Source organism: Lissotriton helveticus, chromosome 11 (assembly GCF_964261635.1).
Source record: "Lissotriton helveticus chromosome 11, aLisHel1.1, whole genome shotgun sequence".
In the NCBI taxonomy this organism is placed as follows: Eukaryota; Metazoa; Chordata; class Amphibia; order Caudata; family Salamandridae; genus Lissotriton; species Lissotriton helveticus.
The window spans coordinates 805,072,324-805,096,183 of record NC_136072.1 but is presented as its reverse complement, the minus strand read 5'-3'; the positions used below and the strand labels follow the sequence as shown (position 1 = coordinate 805,096,183).

The window sequence follows — 23,860 nt, the reverse complement described above, 5'->3', positions numbered from 1 at the left end:
TTAGTCATACAAAATTCTCACTATTGATGGAACAGCCGTTGGTAAATTTTCAACATTTCTCAGTATTGGAAAAGATTAGAGAAGAGTTGTTGAAAACCCTTAAAACATGCAAGTTAGTAGGTTTGCACTGACTCAAAAGGACATTCCAACCCTGGAACTATTATTTATCACTACCTTCAGTCCCAGTATATAGATCTGCGGAAACGTAGCAACATAAAGGGATTGCTAGTATTCAAACACTACTATGGTATGAGCCCTGGCATAATCAGTGAGGCTATATAAGAGCTCTTATATAATGAGATTGCTGCCATAATTTGTCGCCACACAACATGGCACCAAAGGGACAAGTGGATTTTGTTACAGGACAAGTAGATTTATGAAGCAACCTGCCCATTGGACAAGTAGATATTTTAATAAATTCCACACCCCTGTCCGCTCAAGGCTATTCCACTCTGTGCCACTCCACCCTATGCCAATCCACTCTACACCAATAATGTATGCTACTCCACTCGACTGTTTGCCACTCCACTGAGAGCCACTCCACAGCTACGCTATTCCACTCTACAGCTCTCCACTTTATGCCACGCAACTCCGTGCCACACCACTCTACGTTACACCACTTTACTCTATGCCACTGCTATTTGACTCTAAGCCACCCCACTCAATGCCACTCTAGTGTACGCCACTCTAATCTATGACATGATACTCTACGACACTCGCCTCTATGACACTCGCCTCTACGACACTCGCCTCTACGACACTCGCCTCTACGACACTCGCCTCTACGACACTCGCCTCTATGCTATTCCACTCTATGCCACTCTACTCTATGCCATAGCATTGGACGTCACTCCATTCCAAGTCACTTCATTGTATGCCACTCCACGCTATGCTGTTCCACTCTACGCCACTCCACTTTACGCTATTTCACTGTTCGCCACTCCACACTATTCCACTGTACGACACTCAATTCTAAGCCAATGTTTGGCACTCTCCTCTACGCCACTCCACGTTGCACCACTCGACTCCACGCCCCTCCACTCTACGCTATTCCATGGTACACCACTCCATTCCACTCTACATCACTCCACTCTACATCACTCCACTCTACATCACACCACTCTATCACCCCTCCACTTTATCACCCCTCCACTCTATGGCACTCAACTTTTTATCCTAGGTCACTCCACTCTAAGCCACTCCACTCTACTCTACTCTACTCTATTCCACTATATGCCAATCCATTCTACGCTGCTCCACTCTGTTCAAATCCACTCTATGTCAATCCACTCTGCTCCACTACATTCTATGCTATTCCACTCAACTCTACGAAACTTCATGCAAGGATATTTTACTGTACATCACTCCACTGTACACCACTCCACTGTATGCTATTACACTATACGCCACTTGACTCTGTGCTATTCCACTCTATGCCACTCCAAACTAAGCTATTCCACACTACGTCACTCCAGCCCATGCCGCTTCACTTAAAGCAACTCCACGGCACTCTACTGTTCGCCACTCCACTCTACGCCGTTCCACCCTGAGTGGCTACTCCACTCTATGTCACTCCACTCTACAGCACTCCACTCAAGGTTATTCCACTCCACTATATGCCGCTTCACTTTACGCCAATACACTGTACGCTACTCCACTCTACTGTACGCCACTCCACGTTACGCTATTCTACAGTACGCCACTCCACTCTACGCCATTCTATTCATGTCACTCCAATTTACCCCACTCCTGTCGGTGCTATTTGACTCTATGCCACTTCACTCAATGCTACTCTGCTATACGCCACTCCCTTCTATGTCACTCCACTTTATGCCACTGCATTGGACATCACTCCACTGTACACCACTTCACGCTAGGCTGTTCCACTCTATGCTACTCCACTGTACGCTATTCCACTCTATGTTCCTCCACTCAATTACCCTCTACTGTACGACACTCCACTCTATGCTATTCCACTATACAATAACCAATTCTACACCACTGTTCGGCACTCCACTCTAAGCCATTACACTCTCCACCACTCCACGTTACCCCACTCTGCTCTGTGCCCCTCCACTCTCCGCTGTTCCACTGTACGCCACTCGACACTACACCACTGTACACCACTACATTCTATTACAATCTATGCCACAACACTCTATACTACTCCATTCCACTCTACACCACTCCACTTTACGTCCCTTCACTCTATGCCAGTCGACTGTCCTCTATGCGCCACTCCACTCTATTATATATAAGCGCCTTCCATTTTGAACCCTTGAGACGGCATGGCGCTCCACATTTGGGTGGTGCGCATCTTCCGGCACGGTCACGCCAGTGATTATTCACTCAGAGCAAAAAGGAAAACGTACTCACAGGATTTTTGCTGCCAGGGTATTTATTGTGAATGGAATCGGTCCCAACGCTTTCCGGTCTCCTCCTGAGACCTTGATAACGTGATAAACAGCACTTTTATGTAAGACCTTTTTTACTTCCATTATTTGCGTCATGATTCACGCGCAACATGTCACGCACAGAAGTATCACTTACAGTTGCTGCTGACTGTGGCCTTGGGGGGAAAATCGTTAAATTGATGCTCTATTTTAGCAAGGTTTTAAAACTTGATTTGTTGCTTCATTTTTAGCTAATTGTCTTTAAAAAGGATTGCTGCATTTTTTTGCACTCAGAGATGATGCCGGAAGAAACCATTTTTGTTAGTGCTCCAGTGTCTCAGGGCCCACGTCCTAAAATGAGACCCCGCTGTACGGATCGGATGCGCAGCAGACGCGCCATTGGCGCACCGAGAGCAAGCCTATCCGCATCCGGCAAGTGCAGGGGCCAGGAACCCTGGCTCTTATCAAGGAAGTGAGCTCAAGTATTCCTTTTCACAACTCCTAGGTATACGAGGGTCCCCTAATGCAAGTTGTCTCCACTCTATCAATCTATCCACAGGAGAAACCACATGTAGACACTGCACTTTCTGTCTCTCCCTTGGTCGAATGTTCCCAAGTCAACTTTTTATGACAATGTAAGTCGACGAATGTTCTTCAGTAACTGCAGATCGCTCCCATATCATAAATTAGAACTCTTTTACCCTTTTAAAGGAAGAAAAACGGGCACGGTATTCCAGACAGAAACATAGCCACACGTAGAATCAGGGCCAGATCTTGTTTAAACTCTTCCCCCTGGATATTATATCCAATATAGAGACTGTGGGACCAATAACGGTGGAGGAATCACAATCATCCTGAAAGATGAATTTAGATGCCATATTGAACCTGCACAAATACTAATTTGCGAAAGCTTGAAGTTCACAATCTCCTTTTCCCACACAAGCACTTTTGAAGGAATATTAGTATACAGACCTCCTGGACCAAGTGGGAAATTTCTTAAGTACCTCCTCGAAGTTGTTGTATACCTGCCAGTATCAGAGCAAATGTTTCCTTACTAGTAGACTTTATTCTCCACTTGGAAGAGCCGGAGAATACCCAAGCTTCTAGTCTTCTTCAGGACCTCTTAGCTATTCAGTTGTAGGAAAGGGCGGTAGGACGCACTCACGAGGAAGTTCATTTACTCGACCTTGTTTTTCTAAAGATAAAGTGCTAAAACCACCAGACCCAGTCCCTGTAACTTGGTCAGATAACTTTCTGATCCCGGTTACCTTGGAAACTTCTTTGTTTCCCCTAAACCTGTTGGGTATAAGAATGTAGGGCTCACTGCATTCCCTGTATGGAACTCTGGGGGGTTCGGGCGGCAGTTGCTGCCAGGTGTGTGGAGCTGATGGACGAATAGCAAGAAGCACCTTACCACCTCTTTTGTACTTCTTTTCAGTGGCGACGGGCTGGTCTGTTGGTTTCCTCATCCTCCACTGTGTCCTCCTCAGCGTTGTATCCCCAACCCTGCTGTCGGTATTATCCTGGGGGTGCCAAACACCATGTTAAGCGCTGTAGCTGGTGCTGTGCTATGGTGACAGTCACCGTTGGGTGCATCTCCTCACTGCTGCGTTCAAGAGTCCAGAGGAGGTGAGCACGGCGGTGCTCTTACCCCGCCGGTGTTGTTGTGCGATTTTTAGCATCCGCCACGCGCCTACACGCACCCTGCATTGCTTTAAGTCTTCTTGGCGGCAATCTTATGGAGTCAGGCATTCTATCCTGCACACGACGCCCTATCAACTTTTGAAACCCGCTTTACGTGTGCATCTAAGTGCCCACTTTGGATTGGCTTTTTGCATTTTCCGGACCAAATTCCTGTAGGTACACATGCATTGCGTGTGCAACGTGCGGTGTCCCCCATTTTAATGTGGGCTAATATTCAGAATTACTTGAAGATCATTGTATTCAGCCTGCATTGATCCCTGGTGGCAGGCACACCAATTTAGTGTGATTTGTTTAATGCCTGCATCATCTGTCACAGTTTCAGCCTGCAGTGAACTCCAGTGACAGGCACTCTAATCTTTTATAATTCTTTGTCTGCCTCCACCTATGTAGCACAAGCACATTTCATGTTTTGGGCTTTGCCTTGTACACATTTGATTAGTACATAGTTACATGGTATACGGCCTTATAGTGGAATTTTCTGAGTTTTGTGTAACAGGAAAGTGACACACCGTGGGGCAGCAACTGACCAACGTACTGTCACCTAATGGATTAAACATTAGCACCACCACCTTTTCTCCAAGTGGCAGGCACTCCTCCGTTGAACTGGCAACAGTGTAAGGATACATTTGATGCATATTTGGAAGCTATAGAAGTGGACACTTTCACCTAAAAAAAAAATATGCACTACTACTATACAATTTAAGTTCTGTAAGCGGGAATGTCTTGAAAATGCTACCTTTTGAAATGGTTAGTACCTGTATGAGTGGTGGTGACGATGGCGATTCTGTTATGATTGACAATTGTGCATCTATTATCAAAACGTTGGACAAACGGTTTAACCCCAAGAAGAATGTCACATTACAAAGCCACAAATTTCTTAAACGTGCTAAAAATCCTGTTGAATCTATTGACAATTTTGTTGCCGCCCTCTGAACTCTAGCTGCTACATGTAACTAGAGGGAGTTTAGGGAAGAAATCATCTGCAATCAACTGATTGAAAGGACGAGCAACAGGAAAGTTCAGGAGAAACTGTTATCCACGAGGACCCAGATTTGGAAACAGCCCTTACACGCGCTAGAAGTATTGAACATTAAAAGTTTTATATGAAAGAGATTAGCGAGACTGTGAAGTCTGGGGAAGTTAAGCATCTTCATGTGAAACATAACTCAAAAACCTGTAAAGGGAACAAGTATTAGCTTGATGCGCAATCCAGAAACAGTATCTTTTAAAGCGAGAAATGAGAAAACAGAACTTACATGTTTCCGATGTGGTAGCACGTCCCATCTTGGGAATGCTAAATTTTGTTTTGCTATAAATCAGACATGTTTCAAGTGTGGGGGGAAAAAGGGCATTTTGCGCATATGTGCAAGGTCACTTCAGCACGGAAAACCACTCTTTCCCAAACTGTTAAAAACATTGAGGAACATTTTGATAACTCAGATGATGAGGACAACGTTTTACTCATGTATTTTCCTTGTGTTTGTAGGAGAATTGGGTGATGGAAATAGCGTCCATGATTGAGTCACGGAAAAGGAAATCTCCAGCTTCTGTGATCACTGTAAATAGCAAGAAGATTAACTTCATGGCAGATTTTGGTTCCCCTTTCACGCTGATAAATGTGAAGGATTTTGAGGAGTTGGGGGACATTCGGGTGCACCAATCTAGCATAAGGCTTTTTGCTTATAGGGGCAAGAGGGTGGAGGTTTTGGGGAACTTTGAGGCTGATTTGGAATTTGGTGGGAATTTTGCTACATGACCTGTATACAATGTCAAGGATGGTGGGAATTTGTTGGGCTGGGATGAGGAAGGAGAGCTCGGGATTATTTTGGACTCCATTCATCCAAACATGGTATTATCAAGACGGGCGGTGAAGGGGTTTTGCGGTGTGCCGCAATAAGCAACTCTATCAGATGTGAACATGGTTGGGAATTTCATGGTCGATGAGTGGGACGGAATTATCCAGAGGTATTTAATAAGAACTTGGGTAAATTTAAGAGTTTCCAACATCGGATTATTCTCAAGGATTGTGCACAAGCAGTTGCCCACAAAGTACGCAAAGTACCACTAAGCTCGCACAGGGAATTGAATCTGGAATTAGAGAGACTGCATTCCATGGGCACAATTGAGCCCGTTGAAGAGTCGAAGAGGTTGGGCTCCATAGTTTTAGTGCGCAAATCTGACAAGTCCTTGAGGCTTTGTGTGGATCTGCATGATCTGAACTCCTATATTTGGGTTGAGTACAAACCTCTACCCAATACCAACCAAATGCTAGTGAGTTTGAATGGAGCCAATTTTTTCATTTCTTTAGATGTTTCTTCAGCTTATCACCAGGTTGAATTGAGTAGGAATCCCAAACATCTCACGTCATTTGTTGAGCCTGAGGTTGCCTCCCGCTATATTCACATGCCATTTGGTTTGACATCGGCATCAGCTGTGTTTCAACAGTTGATGGACAATTTATTTAAAAACAATATGGGTCACGTATTTTTCCAAGACAACATTTTGATATTTGGTAAGACAGAATTAGAGCATGATGACAGGGTGATTACAGGGTTTAGAAATTGTGAAGTCTAGTGGGTTGACCCCGAGAAAGGACATTTACATTTTTCCAAGAAGGGGTAGATTATTTGTGACATCACGTTTCTGGTAAAGGTGTGGAACCAAAAGTGAAGTTCTTGGAAGCCATCCAAAGCGCACAGAAACCCAAAGACAAGGACCAACTCCACTCTTTTCTTGGGTTGGTGGAGTACGATGCCGGATTTTTGTTAAAAAAGTCTTCATTAAAAAAAAAATACTAGATATGTGTGGAACGAGGAATGTTAGAACAATTTTGAACTAATTAAGAAAGAGATTGTGCAGGTCCTCCCCCTCAAGTTGTTTAACATTAATGATGTATGTATTACCTACACTGATGCAAGCAATATGGGTCATGCAAAAAAGGTGTGATGGGAGTGAAGAAACCATTGTGTTTGCATCTAGAACCTTACAAGGAGCTGAAAGTACATATTCTACCATGGAAAAAGAGGTTCTAGTGCTGTAATGGGGTGTGCAGCATTGTAGGAACTTCTTTTGGGGAAATGAATTGGTTCACAGAACACATCACAAACCATTTGTGGATCTTTTCACCACAAAGGGGGAACGGAAGAGCTACTCTGCGTATAGGTAAGAGGCAGTGCAAAGTGCAAGAGTTCCATTACAGGCTGGAGTATGTGGCTGGTGCACATAATTATGTGGCTGATTGTTTGTCAAGGTTACCACTGGTGGAGAGTAATGAAAGAACAGAGGAGTTTGAGATGGTGTGTGCTGTGGGTTCTGTGGATGATGCCGTTAAAGGGGCGCTATTGGAGCAGGAATGGCTGGATAGAGTGTCGGATGACAAGGAACTTAAGGCAGTAGCTAACTTTATTTCTTTGGGATCGCCCAACAAGGATACTCCTGCAGAATTGATCTTGTACAGAAGAGTTGGGGAGGAGTTGGGTACTGTAGGAGGCATTATGCTTGGGTGTGGTCGTTTATTGGTCCCAGGATGCATGCAAAGGAGGGACCTGGATTAAGCCCATGAGGGTAATCTTGGTTTTAAGGCTATGAAGCATAGGGTAAGGGAAATTTTTTGGTGGGCCGATGTGGTCATGGCTAGTGAATATTATGTTCGGGATAGTTGTATGTGTGTCCTTAGCGACAAATCGCAGATGACGTGCCCTTCCAGAGTCAATCCGATTAAAGTCAAAAACACGCCTTGCTGTAAACTTGCATTTGATGTTGTGGACCTTTTGGTGTTGTACGTAACTCAACTAAGTATGCCTCAGTCTTAGTGGGCTACATGACAAAATGGCCAGAAGTGAAATTTGTGGACAGTGTGAATTATGATGTGGTCATTAAATCTTTCAGGGAAGTGTTCCACCGAGAGGGATTCCCTGAAGAATTGGTGACTGATAATGGTACGCAGTTGGTGTCCAGGGAGATGGAGAGTTTACTAAAGAAGAATGGCGTAAAAAAACACATTCTCACCTCACTTTACCATCCCCGCAGTAATGGTTTAGTGTAAAGAATGAACCACATTATCAAGGATCAGTTGCAATTGGCTCTTATCAGTGGGTTGCATTGGAAGGAGGCAATAGCGGACATGTTATGGGCTGTGAGAACTAAGCCACACAGCACTGGGATGTCTCCATGTCGCTACTTAGGGGTATGATTGCAGGATCCAAACTCAACAAGGATTGGATGCCCAGGAAAACCATCGACCTGGAAAAGATGGCAAGGGTGGTAGAAGTAAGAACTGCAGAAGAAATAAAGAACTATGGACAACAGTCACAGAGTTTCTCCAGTTCATATTGGGTGAGAGTTAAGAGTCCGGATTTTGTTCGCAAGGGATTATCACTGTTTTCTGCCCCATACTCGGGTGAAGGAGATGAGGGATCATGTGGTGATATTGGAAATGGAAAAACGTGGAATAAGCGTGCTGCCTCCATGGTGCCTGAATCGAAAGCCGACTACGTGAGTGACAAGATGGGGGTACATTCCGATTCTATTTCTGTTCCAAATAGGAGAGTTTCATCCAGAGTAAGAACACCTCCTGTAAAATTTCAGGATTATACCAAGTATTAGCCACTATTGAAGTGCTGTTCTGGCTCCTGGTATCACTCATTTCTTTATATATAGTATTCTTTAGGTTTAGTTTCATTTAATGTTTCTTACTACTGTTTTCTTTGCTGTTACACTGTGTTTGATTGCTTTTGTTTTCTTTAGGTCGTGCCTAGCGCAGCGCGCATGCACTGCTCTGCTCGACTTTATGTAAAGGCTTTCAGAAAGCTCACCTCACGCTCGCACACGCTCGTGCGTGTGCTTTTTCTTTTGTCCCAGGCTATTGGCCTTTGCGTGCGTCTTTTTAACAAAGACAGCACGCAATTGGCCAAAGGCTCTTTCCATGTTCACACCCACGGCCTAATGCTTGCGGTTGCGTGCAGCAGCAGCATATGTTTCCAATTATCGTGCCCAGATGTGGGAGCGATAATTGGAAACATATGCTGCTGCTCGCAACCGCGCATGCACCAGCAGCTCCCGCATCTCCTTTCATCCCTCCTGGTTTGGCTTCCGATGCAAGAAGGTGGGTACTTCTTTCTCATCCCAAGGAGAAACTTGAGGGTCTTTCTTTTTAAAGAGCGAGAGTAGAAGTGAAAGTCTGGTCTGCGGCGGAGCTGCCTGCACCACGCTGGTAAGTGCTGTGTGAGTCAATACGTGTCTGTTATCGATCCCTCTGCTCCAGTCAGTGCTGCGAGGGGTGGGGGCAGTTGTACCCTCTGAGCACTTTTAAGAAGGGTGTGCACGATACCACCACCTCATGTAACCCTCAGTTACATTAGCGTGTTTGTGTTGTAAGCACCCTATCAGGGATCCACACGTGTTAACGTTTTAAACCCGAGCCCTCATCCTGCAGAGAAGCACTGCACAGCCTCCCACCGGAAGCTCCAATGCCTTGTCATATCTCTGCTCCCATTTGTATCACCAACACCTACGTCCATTGTTTGTTTGGAAGCTATAGGCTTCTCCTGCATGGTGCTCCATCCTGCTGTATATTCACATGCCGATGCTCCAGATTTGGCTAGTGATAATGCAGTATATTCACATGATTTGCTGTTCATTTGTCATTCTACAGTGTAGTCTATCTACGAGGTTTTGTAGGGTGTCTGTCTACTTGGCACACAACTGTTGGGAAAAAATACAAGCGGTTGTTGTGTGGCTGTCAGTTTTGCTGCAGTGCTGTATATTTTACGTGGTGTTGCATTGTTGTCGATTTGGCATGCTGCAGTGCAGTGTATTCACACTTTGTGTGCACAGCAGAGTGCAGTATATTTACAGTATTGTGGTCTTGTCGATTTGGCATGCTACAGTGCAGTGTATTTACTCGTGTTGTGGTCTTGCTGTCGGTTTGCAGTGATACAGTACAGCTCTATTGTTGATTGAATGCCATGGTAACATATATTTACATAGTAATGCTGTTGATTTGATGCTATGGTGTATGGTGTAGTTGATGTATATGCTGAGGCTGTTGCTTTGCCACGAGTATGCAGTATTTATAGGGTGTCACTGTAGATTAGGCAGTATGGTGCAGTATCTCTATACCGTTCTGTTGGTAATTTAATGCTATGGCCGAGAATATTTATACGGTAATGCTGTCAATTTGGTACTATGGTGCAGTATATTTGCACAGTGATGGGGCCTACTTCATACCATAGTGCAGTACATTGATATGATGATGATGTTGCTTTGACAAGCAGGCCCGTTATATTTCTAATGAGATGCTGTTCCGTCGATACTGTGGTGCTGTGTATTTATACAGTTCTGTTATTGCTTAAATGCTACGATAGATAATATTTATAGGTGATGATTTCTATTTCATACCATAGTGCAGTTTATGTAAATGATGATGTGGTTTCTGCGACAGGCGTTTACGGTAGATTTATAAACAACACAGACATTTGATGCAGTGTATGTATACAGTTACAATATAGTTCTATAGTGATACTATTGTGACGTGCAGTATATTTATGCGGTTGCTGGGCGGTTATATGGTTAATACATTACGACTGCAAAATTTTAAGGTGTAGAACCAAGTTTCTTGTTAAAAAAACATGCATTTGAAAAGTATATTTATTGAGCACGTTTTTGACAGAGTTTGAAAGTGCAAACGGCAGCAAGAGGCGCTAATCGAAAAAGGAAGTCACTATGAGTAGTCCTGTGAATACTATCATCTCTCCATACAGATGTTTGTTTAAATCCCCAAACATAGGCGACTGCACTGCATACTGGTCTCTATCTGATCCTAACTTCTCAAGGTAGTGCATGTTCATGTTCAGCTCATGCACTTTAACCATTTAGCAGTGGAAACTGCAAACTAACATAATGTCTTACAAAAAAAACAATCCGGGTTTTTGTGTGTTTTTGTTTTAACACACTGCTAAGTAATAAAGCTTAGTATGCAGGGCATTTTTCAGATTAATGGATAATCGAGATTTATACATTTTATTTATTTTAAAAACAATGCCTTTAATTTATCTTCTAAGGTCTCAAAGGCGAGACCTATTGGCTATGCCAATGCTTGTTTTGTAAAGGAAGGGGGTGAGGGAGTAGGGTATTAGAATGTGGGTCTCACTGCGTTTCCTGTGTGGATCTCTAGAACGTTCATGCAGTAGTTGCTGCCGGACATGTGAAGCTGATAGACGAGTAAGCGAGAAACACCTTACCATCTCATTTGTGCTTTTTTCAAAACACCAAACCAAATCAGCTGGAAAGACCGACCGTGGTCCAAATTGCCTAGGGGGCAATGGAAGCAAGCTCTCATAGACTCTAGACCTACTTTAGATCTAGACCCAACCCTAGCTAATGAAAAGTTGTCTCAGTGTATTAAATTTACCCTCAACCAAGTCATCCCCCTAAAAACCATCACCAGGCAAGCTAAAAAAAAATCCACACCCTAGTATACTCCTAATCTCTGGAAATTGAAACAAATTTGCAAAAAAGCTGAAAGGACCTGGAGCAAAGACTATGCAGACACAAGCAAATAGAAATCTCGGGACTCTATTGGAGCCTATCAGGCTAAAATTTAAAAAGCACAAGCAGACTATTTTGTGGAAAAAAAATCAACGGTGCTGCCACCTCTCTGCGTGAAACAGTCAGTATTGTAAAAACTCTCCTGGAGCCTTCCTCCACCAGCCCATCCTCTGAAATGGTCACCATCATGGTGTAATGACTTGGATAGCTTTTCCAGAAGAAAATCCAAGAGATCTATGAAATGCTTCACCAATCTTCCCCTACTTGTATTCTTAGCCTTAAAGATGAACAGGCAGGTTTTAATCATGACAGCCTCTTAGAATTCCCTATCTTTACTTTAGACAGGCCCACAGAGATCCTAAATCAAGTCAAATCTGGATCTCCAATGAGTTGCACACCTGATACTCCCTTCTCTGCTTGAATTGGCAAACCTTTCTCTTACTATGGGTTGTGTCCCACCGGCCTAGAAACATACCATGGTCAAAGCACTACTAAAAAAGCCCAACCTGTATCCGCCGGTTCTAGGAACTTACTGCCCAAAATCCCTTCTCTGAGCGATTAGTACAATATTAGAAATACATGCCAATTAGACTATCGGAATTTATTGAAAGTCATGAAATACTGCGCTCCGCCCAGGTTGGTTAATGTCCCCTTCACGGAAAAGAGACTGCCCTCTTGGCAGTGGTTGAGGAATCTGAAAAACTACGTGATTTGGAAGGTTCAGCAGCTATTATCCTGCTTGACCTAAGCTCAGCATTCAACACAGTAAATTATGAGATCCTTGCAAATAGGCAACTGAGTGCTGGAATTTCTGGAAGAGCCATCTCCTGGCTTAAGTCCTTCCTTGAAGACAGGACCTTTCAGGTTTTTGAAGGAGGTTGCACACCTAACACCCTCCTTTACTTTTAAAATGCAGAGTACCCCAGGGCTCATCACTAAGCCAAACTTTGTCTAATGTGTATATGAGGCTACTTGCATACACTACGGGATTTCAATAATCTCATATGCAGAAGATACGCAACTGGTCTACAGAGCTTATCATCCTGTGCAACAATCTGAACTTACTTCTGAGCTTGGATTGGCCAAGCTGTTTAGGTTATCCTCCGCCCGAAAAACAGCCTTCAAGAGCCTAGGTATGTGGCTGGATAAATCTTTCAAGTTTGACTTCCAGGCAGTGAAGCTACCAGCATCTTGATATGGCATGCTCAGGATGCTCTGGGAAATTCTCCCTCTTCACCCTTTTACTGCGAAGAGGATGGTAGTCGAGAAGGCCCATATTCTCTCCCGCCTGGACAATGGCAACTCCCTTTACTTGGGAGCCCCAAAAGCAACAATAAGGAAACTCTAGGTGGTACAGAACTCTGCCGCCTGGTTACTGTACAACATACCAAGATACCAATCCACCCAACAAGCCCAGAACTACCTTCACTGGCTCCCTATAACTGAGAGGATCACATTTAAATCTCTCTGTATTGCCCACAGGGAGCATTCAAATAAAGGGTCATTGATCTCCCGTTCTCTGCTCTCCTCCTATTCCCCTGGAAGAAACTTGTGATCTCTAATGCACACCTGGCCAATGTACCCAAGATCAGAAGGGAACGATTCAGAGGGCGCTTCTTTTCATAAAGTGCAGCTAGTCTGTGGACCAGCCTCTCCCTCTCTCTACGTTATGTAAATAAGCTAACCCCCTTCCGGAAAATGCTCAAACATGGCTCTTTCAAAAACTCCCTTCTATAGAGGAAAACAAAAACTAAAAACTTGTCTAATTATTCTGTGCCGCACTATCAGCACGGGGATGCCAATGGGTAGCTATGCACTTTATAAGTGCTTAATAGAATAGGGGAGCAGAGAAAGTTACAGGGAAGAGTGAAGGCATGGGGAGAAGCAAACACAGTGAGACTTAGTCTTTATGAGGCAAAGAAAGACACAGTGAAGAAAGTTAGAGGAAGCAGTGAGGGTAAGTGGAAACACCAACACAGTGGGACTTAATCTTGGGGAGAAACAGAGACAAGTTTGTGCAATAAGTATACGCATGTAAAGGACCTGAACATGGGGGAAACAGAAACTGAGACAAGTTTGTGCAATAAGTATACGCATGTAAAGGACCTGAACACGGGGGAAACAGAAAACTGGAAAACATTGAAGAAATTTTGGAGACTAATGTTAGAAATCATGAGAAGACAGATATCACAGACTTAGGGAGACAAGGAAGTAGAAAATCAATAGAGCATTAGAGGGAGCATGGTTAAACACAGACACGAAAAAACAGATACAAGTGGATTTGAGTGACACTAGGAAACACTGGCAAAGAAAATCACTGTCAGGGAAAGACAGTGACTTTTATGAATCGAACGTTCCCTGTATAGTGTACAGCTGTGAACCATGTCCTGACTGCCAGACTGTTAGTATCAGATATCCTGGTTTTCAGATTTTGGCCAAAACCTTAAGCCAATCTAGAGTGAGCACAAGGGCTAGGTTTGCCTTTGATTTATGACTGATCAGAACGCACCAAGGGGACCCTCTTTAGTGATAGGACCACTACTGTTGCTGTCACTCATTTAACCCCTTACATACGTCGGTCACAGTGGGCGTGTGCGGAGGACAGCCGGGGGTCGTCTGAACCGAGCACACTCATTATTTCACCAGCACCGCGGCGGAATGTGCGCCGCAGTCAAGGGGTTAAGCAGGTAGCATGGTGGTTGCAGCATACATGTTTTGGGGTGCTTCTAGTATGGCAAGGTCCTTTTACTCTTTTTACCCTTCACAACAGATCCTATGCTCACGCAATACAATATTACAAGTAGTGAACACTGTTCTTGGAGTACATGAATGAAGGAGATGTATTCCTTAATCCGATTGGTTCAACTTTATTTCATTGTTCTTTCGCAAAGCCAGCCAACCTGTGTTTCGTCAATGGGTGAACACACCCTTGACTTCTTCAGGGCTGGAGAACAATATGAAAAGTAAATCATGTCAAAACCAATGTCAGTTATGACAATGATTGAACATACAAAATCCCCACATGACACCCCTGTACAGAGAGTTACAGGTGTGCCCACAGCCAGATATAAATTGTCTCCTTGCAATTGGGGTCTATGGAAGGGGTCCCCTCCCTGGGCCTCTCAGTGATGGTGTCTGGAGGCCTAGGGGAGGGAGATGCTTCCCCTTGTCCCAATTGCAAGGAGACCCATTCAGAGACACTGCTGGAGGCCCATTGTACAGGATGTTAGCGCCCCCACAGTGTTAACTCTCAGCCCACAAGCAATTCTTACACCTATCAGGCTGGAGGTGTGAGAATTACTTGTGGGCTGAGCGTTAAAACTGTGGGGGCGCTAAAATCCTGTACAATGGGCCTCCCGCGGGGTCTCGGAATGGCTTCCTTGCAAAGGGTCACTTAAGTAAATTAGAGCGGCCTCGCGCATTCCCTTTTGGCCCAGGGCCTCGCAAATCATAGAACCGGCTCAGCCAGGCGGGCAACTAGAACCAAATTTCGGGGGGGGGGGCTGAAAAAGATTTTAGGGGGGCTAATTCTTCCAGCCGTAACCAGAGTGGCTGTAAGAAGGGGTGAAAACATAATAAAAGCCTAATTTACAAGTAAATGGCCTTTAACAGACGTGTGAAGTATTTGGGTGCGGCTGCAATTAGACGTCGCCAGCCAGCGAAGCTGTGTCAGCCCGGGCTGACACACACGACGGGGGGGGGGGGGCTGAAGCCCCGTGAGCCCAAGGGTGTTGCGCGCCTGGGCTCAGCCTATTACAACCAATGACTTGTTTCCAGTGCAGCACCCCTTTTTGACAGCGTACCTGCGGCCTCTAGGCTACACCTTGCTACCGACAGTCCTTGACCTGGGTGGGCCTTCTGCCTGACCAGGCTGCAAGTGCTGTGTCAGCCCTATGCTGACCCCATGCTGACCTGGAGCATGCCCCCCTGTGCCCCTCCGTAAGGTATCCCAAAGGCACAGGTTAGAGCGGCTCCCCTTGGCTATTGCGCTCGGTCTACCTACCATTGTGCTGTCTCCGCCTCGCCTGAGCCCCTCTCCTGCGATGCCCTTCCAGGTGAGGGTGGGTCAAAAGCGAATGCAACTAATACTTGGGCGTGGGGGGGGGGTCCTTTAGTCCTTAAAAGCTGCTGCCCCCCAGGTGGCCCCCATGCCATTGGGCGATTTGAATGTCGCAGCCCAATTGTGCTTCCTCTTTTTTGCGGGCCTGTTGACTGCCCGCCTCCTGCTCAGCCCATGGTAGAAGTTTGTCGCGGGCCCCTCACCGGTCCAGCTTTGCTCCCTGACCCACTTGCTAACCCCGTGCAGGGCGGGGGGGCACCCCTTGGGATCAGGACGTTGTACATTTATAGAAAAAAATGCCACCCATTGCCTCCCCCACCCCAAACGCCACTCGGCACTTTCTGTAACATGGACCCAGGTCTGAAAAAAAAGCGGGAGAGAAGCCATCCTGCGAGTGGCGACGATGAAAGGAGGCATGACTGTAAATGGCTTGAAAAATACTACTATTTCCAGATTAGGAACAACAAAGAGAAAACAGGCAGAACGTTCCAGTTTGTAAGAAAAGAGCCGTTGAGCCTGAAGGTGGAGGCTGTGGCAGCAGGCCCGGCGTCGGGCGCGTACAGAGGGAAAACATGTCCTCACCGGCGGCCACGAGCCAGACCACTGAAGGCGGCCTCCGAGGAAGGCAGTGGACACCGGCCAGGTCTTATTGGGGGCGGTTAAAAAAAGAGAACATATTGCTGTGCTTCGGGGGAGAGAGAGGGCCTTCCTATGTTTTCTTAGTTGCAGATGGTGGCGGTAGAAAACACATATACGAGATTTTCTCTGCAATGAGGACTGGAGCGAAAGCAAGCTTTGAAATATATCTTGAGGATGTGGTTAGACAGCGAGTTTCACTTCACGTACACACGCATGCGCGTGTCTGAAGGAGGGTGCGCCACGCCTGCCTCAGTGTACAGGGCGTGTTCACTCTAATGAACAAACCTGCATAAAACACACGCACACCACAAGGACTGCACCACACTGGCTCCCAGGGGCTGGTGCACAGAGGGGCCGATTCTCAAAAACGCATAGAAAATGCAATACTACGAGGGGCCTTACCATTCTCAGGTTGAATTCACAGAGGTAGAAATTCACCTGCACAGTCTTACTTCTGCAGTCAAACTTCGGGGTAGTGTCGAGTATGTGGTTGATCCTGGCTAGACACCCCCGTAAAACGTTGGTGAACCCCTCTATTTTACCAATAATTTGCACATAAAGCTATTCATGTGACACAGGAGGAGTAAACACTTTTCTAATGTGTGTAAACTGCAGATACCACCATAATTATACCTGTACAAGAAGGGCTTACTCAACAAACATGTTCTTTCAAGAGAAACAACAAAAAAATGTGAATGCACATTTGTGTTACAATTTGTATGCAGACTAGTACACCTTGTATGCCTTCCACATGAGAAAATGTTATGCATCTGAGTACTTAAAACAAAAAACAAATCCACACCAAAGAAGCAATAATCCTGCAGCAGCACATTTCTAAAGTGGCCTTTTCAAATCGTGCACGATTGTTGCGAGCCTGAAAAGGATATATAAGCCTATCTTAAGGCCCTACTGCTTCAGAAAAATGAAAAGCAAGAGTGGGCATGACGAGACAAGCATCAGGACAAACTGCGCACAGAAGTCTCCCACATGTTTGCTACATTCTTTCACAAAGGATGGCCGTGTTACGCAGGTTAAAAAAAAGTGAGAAAACAACTTCAGCAAACTGCAACAAAAAAAAACATAACGCCACGATAAAATAACATTACACCCATGTGCGTTGAAACAAGGATTTTCACATCACACTTAAGGTACAGGCAGCATCTCGGCCTATGCACATTAGTCTCGAGAAACGCGTTTTTTTCAAGCGGTAGCTCAAAATGAAAGCTCTGCCTCTAGCCCTCTACCACCTGTGAAACTTGCTGGCATCATCAAAACTTGTTTGAGTGCGAGGGGCTAGTGGGGGCAATCGAGGCTAGGGCAGAGTGGTTTTCAATAAACAAGGGGGCGGAATGGGAGCAGGGAGAAATAGGGGAAGATAATATAGTCCATCATATATATGCACTCCAATGCAGAGTCTGACAGTAGCAGCGGAAGGACACATGCTATCCAATCGAACATGATGAGAGCAAAATGCTCTTTGGGTGGAACAAAAACAACAAGTCAGGATCAAGGATGTGAGAGAGATCAGAAAGTCACTCCATCCTGAGAAAGAGGCTGACCCAAAGCCCAAGTAATGTTCACAACTGGCTCCAGTTTTGCTAAGCAGCACTTTCTTGTGCAGCACTATTTGCCAACCATCGCTACAGAGCAAAGCTGCATTGACGGTTGTGAGCCTGCACTTACAATGGAAAAGCAAACTACAAGTTCCAGCATGATTTGTGCTGCTATGCCGGAAAAGAGGCACAGCGCATGGAGGCTACTTGGCAACAAAGGGCTCCAACATGTTACAAAATGAAGATATCTGCAATAGGCCAGCAGGCTTGCACAAGTTTGTCTGCCCAAGTGGTACAGTTTGCCATCTGAACTGCATTCTATAGCACCATCTGCGTTTTTTACATCGTGAAAAACCCAAATATCCTGCCCATGTCCACGGCAAAGCTGCATCCTTTAGTGCTCGTTCAATGCTGGTGTGGCTTTTCTTTAGATTATGGCATTCCTTTCCACTTTCATACCATTTGTGTATAAACTCAAGTCAACCTACTGGGTAGGCGGTGTGTAATACAGAACTAAGGACCTGAGCACTTCTGAGTAGTCGGTTACAACTCAAGGGCACTCATTCTCATGGCCGCAGGAACTTAGATTCTGCCACCGACTACAGTAAACGCCGTTACCAGGATTATTACATGTGCAGTGATATCACATAGAACATCCTTGTATAAACGTTACCAGTTAACTCTTGGCAAAATTTCCCTTGGTGGGAAGGGGGCATAGTGGGAACGGGGGTGGCTGGAATACAATATTCAGAGCAGAGCTTTGTTTCAGAACGTGCCGAAAAGTTGGTATTATTGCATCAGTGTCTTGGCGCGGAAACATCCTCACTCTGGTCAGTGATTTACAGGGCGTTCACTGTAAACTATGACCGCTTCAAGAACGGTGGGCAAACGGCCAGGCCTCGCAAGCTGTACAAAGTCTGCAAGCAGTCCATGTGTTTAGCATTTGCGCACCCGAAAATAGCTGACTTGGCTAATTCCCTTAAAATCCTCCGTCCTTATTTGTAGCTCGCGATTTTTTTTCCTGCAGATTAGAGTTGTTTTTCTATTGGTGGGAGGTTCTCGGGCAGCCATTAATTTGTGAAAACAAATTATACATAAATACAGGGACCGAAAGCTTTTTTTTTTAAGGAGCCCACCGCTCGTGCGGACCAATGCTAGCATTGCTGAATACCAAGTTTGTCTGTCCCAGATTCCACCTCATGCCTTTTCCTTCAACCACTCTATTCATCCCGTCTCTTTATATCACTCGTGCTGGTTCTTTTTCAGACCTGCTTTCACCATTTCTCACTGTTTAAAAAACACAAAACGTTCTCTTCCTTCCTTTTTATCCCTTTGCACAGGGTCAGAGTCTGATGATGAAAAGTAACTCCCCAAAAGAGTGCCCATGTTCACGATCAGCACAAATTACGCACAACTATGAGCTGGATAAGGTCCCAGAATCACTGTCCCCCACACTGATGTGGATAAGGAACTATTGCTGTACAAAGGTAGAATGTACTCGTGTAGGAACTACAAGTAATCTCAATGAAAAGAGAGGGGTCCAACAACCCAAAGGGACAGGACACCACAAAGGCGTTCAAGTCAAAGAAAAATTCCCTTTGGGATATTCTGTTAGCATTCAAATTTCACACTAAACACCTCAAAGCACAATCATACCCCAATCTTATTCAATATTGTTCAGCATACACTGGGTCAGTATATTCAGTTTCCAGAAAGTCAAACTACAAATAAACTATCAGTGAATTATTGATCTCTACAAACAGGTGGTGTCCAACTCTTACTGTCATGCAGGAAACTTATAAGTACTAATGCACTTTGCCCTCTGGTTCACAGTGTCCACTTTTACAGGAACCATTGCTATACACCTGGACTAAAACTCCCAGGTTAAATATCTAAACTCCCCCCTTACTGCAATAGCATGGCTAGCATCACCCAACTGTTGTACTAGAACCAAGTGGACAATCGTGTCCACTTCCCTGCTGTACTAGAGGAACAATGGCAGTACGAGCATAGTAGGCAGGGCCGGCTGTAGGGTGGTGCAACTGGTGCGGCTGCACTGGGCGCCGACTTGGAGTGGAGCAATGACCTGAAAGGGGTAAAAGCACCTGCTGCAGAGTTCTTTGTGCGTCCAGATTTCAGGCAGCAATAAAAATGTCAAGATAACTCTTGTGATCAATGTTCCTGCTACAGAGAGAGATTGAAGTTTTGTCTAGTGGCAGTTTTGACTCGCCATAAAGTAGCGCAGGGGGTTAATATGCCTGCTGCAAAGAACAGATCTGTATTTTATGTGGATAGCTAAGTGGAATAGAAAAAACTGCTTTTACCAGCATTTTAAAACAAATTAAATGTATTTGAGAGAGGGGCTATGGAGAGACGAAGGGGAACTTTTGCCCGGGTGGTAGCGAGGGAATTCGAGGAGAAGGCCATATTGGGAGGGGAGGGGGCATTAAAAAAGACTGTCACACCAGGCGCCACCAGAGCTAAAGTCCTCCTGATAATAGGACCCCCAGTCCAATCTCTACTGAGTTGCAGGAATTTTTGTTTACTAACATTGTACAGCTGCCTGTATCATGGTATACAAACTCTGCAGTGGCGCAGGAACCAGTGTTATGATAAAGCACACCACCCTTCAGATCTGCTTTGCTGTGGTGCAGAAATCATGTACTAATTAACTTAAGACATCTCACACTAACCAGTATTCCAGGAATTCGGAGCTCTGATGAATAGAACATAGTTCCTTCAACACTTAACCTCAATTTCTTTTTTCTAAATTGAACTATTAATTCACATTGTATTATATGCCACTCAAAATCAACCATTTTCGTCTTCTTTTAACAGTGATCCAAAGTTTATTTACATCCATCATGTCCCATCTTAGATTCCTGTTTATTTTATTTTTTTCAGCCAGCCTTCATATGTTGAGCACCGTATCTGTTAATTACATGCATTACTATTTGCTCTCAAAATAAAAATTTCCACCATTGTCTAACAAACACACTATAATGTAGAATGGGCACTTCTCTACATCTGTCACTAGTCCTCTTTTAACACAAACCAGCATAACATAAAAAAAACAGAAGCTGTATACTATGTAGGGAAAGAGAAGTGATAATTCCAGACGTACAGTTGCATATGGAAAAACTGGGACATTTCAGTGTAGGTTGTGCCCTTTAATCAGCTTTTCAGAAGTCCTGGCTTCTTCTAAACACTCCACATTTTCTATGCCCATCTTCCACAGAATAATTCCACTTTATAATATAGCATTGTATACACCCACCCATGTGCAATGCATTTTTTGACAAATCGGAAGTGGACACACTTTAAATCTTACCTGTGCATCCTTTGTGGGGGAACTGAGGATGGTCTTCAGACTGCTTGAAGCTACATCATTGTTGTGGCATGCAGTGTCCTGAGCTGAACTTCTGTGCAACCCTTCAGCTATTAATCCATTTGGCAGGGCAAAGTGACTGCTAACGACCTCAGTTCTCTGCTCAATGGTGCGGCCTAACACATTTACCCCATTATGTCCTAAGCAGCCAGATCGGAAATCTTGCCCCACCTCAGATGGACCTGAATCTATTTCTTCTTCACCGAAGCAAGCCTTCTCCAACTTTAAACCTCTTCCTACTTCCGGAGTCGAGATCGTTACAGATGGACTAAGGGAACCTCCAAAGAGTGGATTGTTATAAAAATGATATTCCTCATCGCTGTCAGAGAAGTCATCTTCTCCATCCCTTGCACTCCACAATCTGTCTTCTAGGTCCTCATCACTACTGTCCGGTGTGAAATGTCCATCCTCACCTTCACTGCTTTCTGAAATTATGACACCCTCCGGGATTGGGACCAAAGTTGTGGTCGCCACAGGATGTGAAGACACGTTCTCCGGTGTCCCTGTGATTCGGGGTTGCTTGTCTAGTTCATCCTGGAGATCGAGAACACAGAGCTGGGCTTGGAGGATACTAGCCAGAAACATTTCCTGGGCTGACATCTGCTGACTTGTGCAAGCATCTTTTGGGGCATTTGTGAGTCTTGTTGCCTCCAGCGTTTGCCAATCCTCTCCAGGTTCTTCCGGCAAAGATACTGGATGCTTCAAATCCGTCATTCTAAATACCTTGCTGTCACCTGGCCCAGGGCCATTGGCAGAACTTTCTTTAGAATGGAGATTAGTGTCCAACATCAACACTGATGTACCTGTACTTGGATGTTCCTCAGGGTGGGGAGGCGCCTGATACAATTGGGGGGTGGAACTGTTATCTGAAAGTAAGTCTTCACAAAAGGCAGATGGACCGATGATGCCATCCAAGCAACTGTTTTCAGAATGGGAGCCTGCTTCTGACATACGTGTGTATGAGGTGATGCCATTGTCTTCTTTGGGTACTCCAGCATCCTCCATACCACTCTGGTGCCACGGGCAGAGGAGATCTCAGTCAAGCACTCTCCGAAAGGAAAAAAAGCCTGTCATGCAGACAGAGGAGTTGGAATAAATGGTATCTGCACATAATCTGCATGGCACAGGGCAGGGCAGTAGTTCAGAGTGAGTATCCATGGCTCCAACAGCAGTCCTGCAGAGACATTGATAGACAAACAGCATGTTATTAATAGTTAATCAATTTGAGACTGCAGTCAAATCTATGTTATTCCTGGCCAACAATTTCACTTCTGAATCAACCACACATCAGTTGTTTTGCTTATAAAATACTAGTTGGCTGATGAGAAAGAATCTGAGCCGCAAATATGTTTTTAGTCTAGAGACAGGTGGACAAAATGGTGAATGAATTAGGCCACAAAAGCTGTGAGAACAGACTATAATCAGAATCAGTATTAGATAAGACAAGTAAAGTATTCTTGGCTTGACCATTGAAGAATCATACCTCTCAGAAACGTAGGAAAATACAATGCTTACAAGTGAGTGGCTGGGGTTTGTATGTGGGTGGGGGGAGAAGCGGACAGTGAAGTGGAAGAAATGAAAGGAAGTATATGCAGAAGAGAGTGAAAAGAAGGTGCTAAAGAGGAAAGAGCAGATGACCGAGATATGTATATGGAGAATTTAAAAGAAGATGTGGGGAGAAAAAACGCACGCATATTACAGAGAGAGAGTCTATGAAGAAAAGTGGGGTGAAGGAAAGTTCAGGATTGACTGACTCACTCCGAAGACCACACCCTGCCTGCAGACCTTAGTAATCTTTAATTCACAGTCTCATGTTTTCAGAATGGAAGCATTTTCAATTCTAATTATTCACAACAAAATTATTGCTGTGACTCATTTATTAATAGGTTTGGCGTGATTTAACCCCTTCACCGTGGGGCTAATTCCCCCGCGGCGCTGGGGGAAGGGGGAGACGGGTGCAGCACCACGGTACTTGTGACGAGCTCGGCTCGTCACGCTGCACAGTGGCACTGTGCTCATGACGAGCTGAGCTTGTCATGACCACGCCCGTTTTCGTGGAACGCTCAGCACAGCAGGGGAATTATCCCCGCGTGTGAGCGCCGCGCAGGTCATGAGGAGCTCAGCTCGTCATGAGCACAGAAGGTGTTAAGGACACGTTCATTGTGTGATATTCCTGGTTGAAATTAAAATCAAAACTCACTGAGAGGCACCAAAATACTGTTCAGTGGACACTGTGAGAGGCAGAGGAATTTAGTTCACATATTTTTTGATGCATGCCCTTGATTACACAGACTACTTCTATTCTAAAGGAATCCTAGTCGCTGATTTTGGCCATGCACGTTTCAGAGAACACCCCACCACCACACACAATTTTCATCCCACTTTAAGCACGGACTGCTTCATAATGCAGTTGGGCCTAACTCCTGGAGCGGTGCAATGAAAAGCTATATACTTTTTAAAATGATAAGGGGAAGACCACAAATTGAAAAAAAGCAAGGAGTCCACTATCCTCCCTGCTTATCCACAATGCAACCCCTTCTTACCTCCTCCATGGCCCTGAGAGGTCAAACCTACT

At 44.9% G+C, this 23,860-nt stretch overlaps 1 protein-coding gene across 5 annotated transcripts in view; it reads right to left on the bottom strand.

Moving 5' to 3' along the window:
* The window catches only part of LOC144791980 (uncharacterized), a 426,669-nt gene that overhangs the window by 184,703 nt on the left and 218,106 nt on the right, over positions 1 to 23,860 (bottom strand). For all 5 annotated transcript variants that reach the window (XM_078666847.1, XM_078666845.1, XM_078666846.1 and 2 more), the window contains exon 2: positions 21,229 to 22,459. In XM_078666847.1, the coding sequence (XP_078522973.1) occupies positions 21,229 to 22,290 (1,062 nt within the window). In that variant the 5' untranslated portion in view covers positions 22,291 to 22,459. The remainder of the gene's footprint in view (positions 1 to 21,228; positions 22,460 to 23,860) is intronic.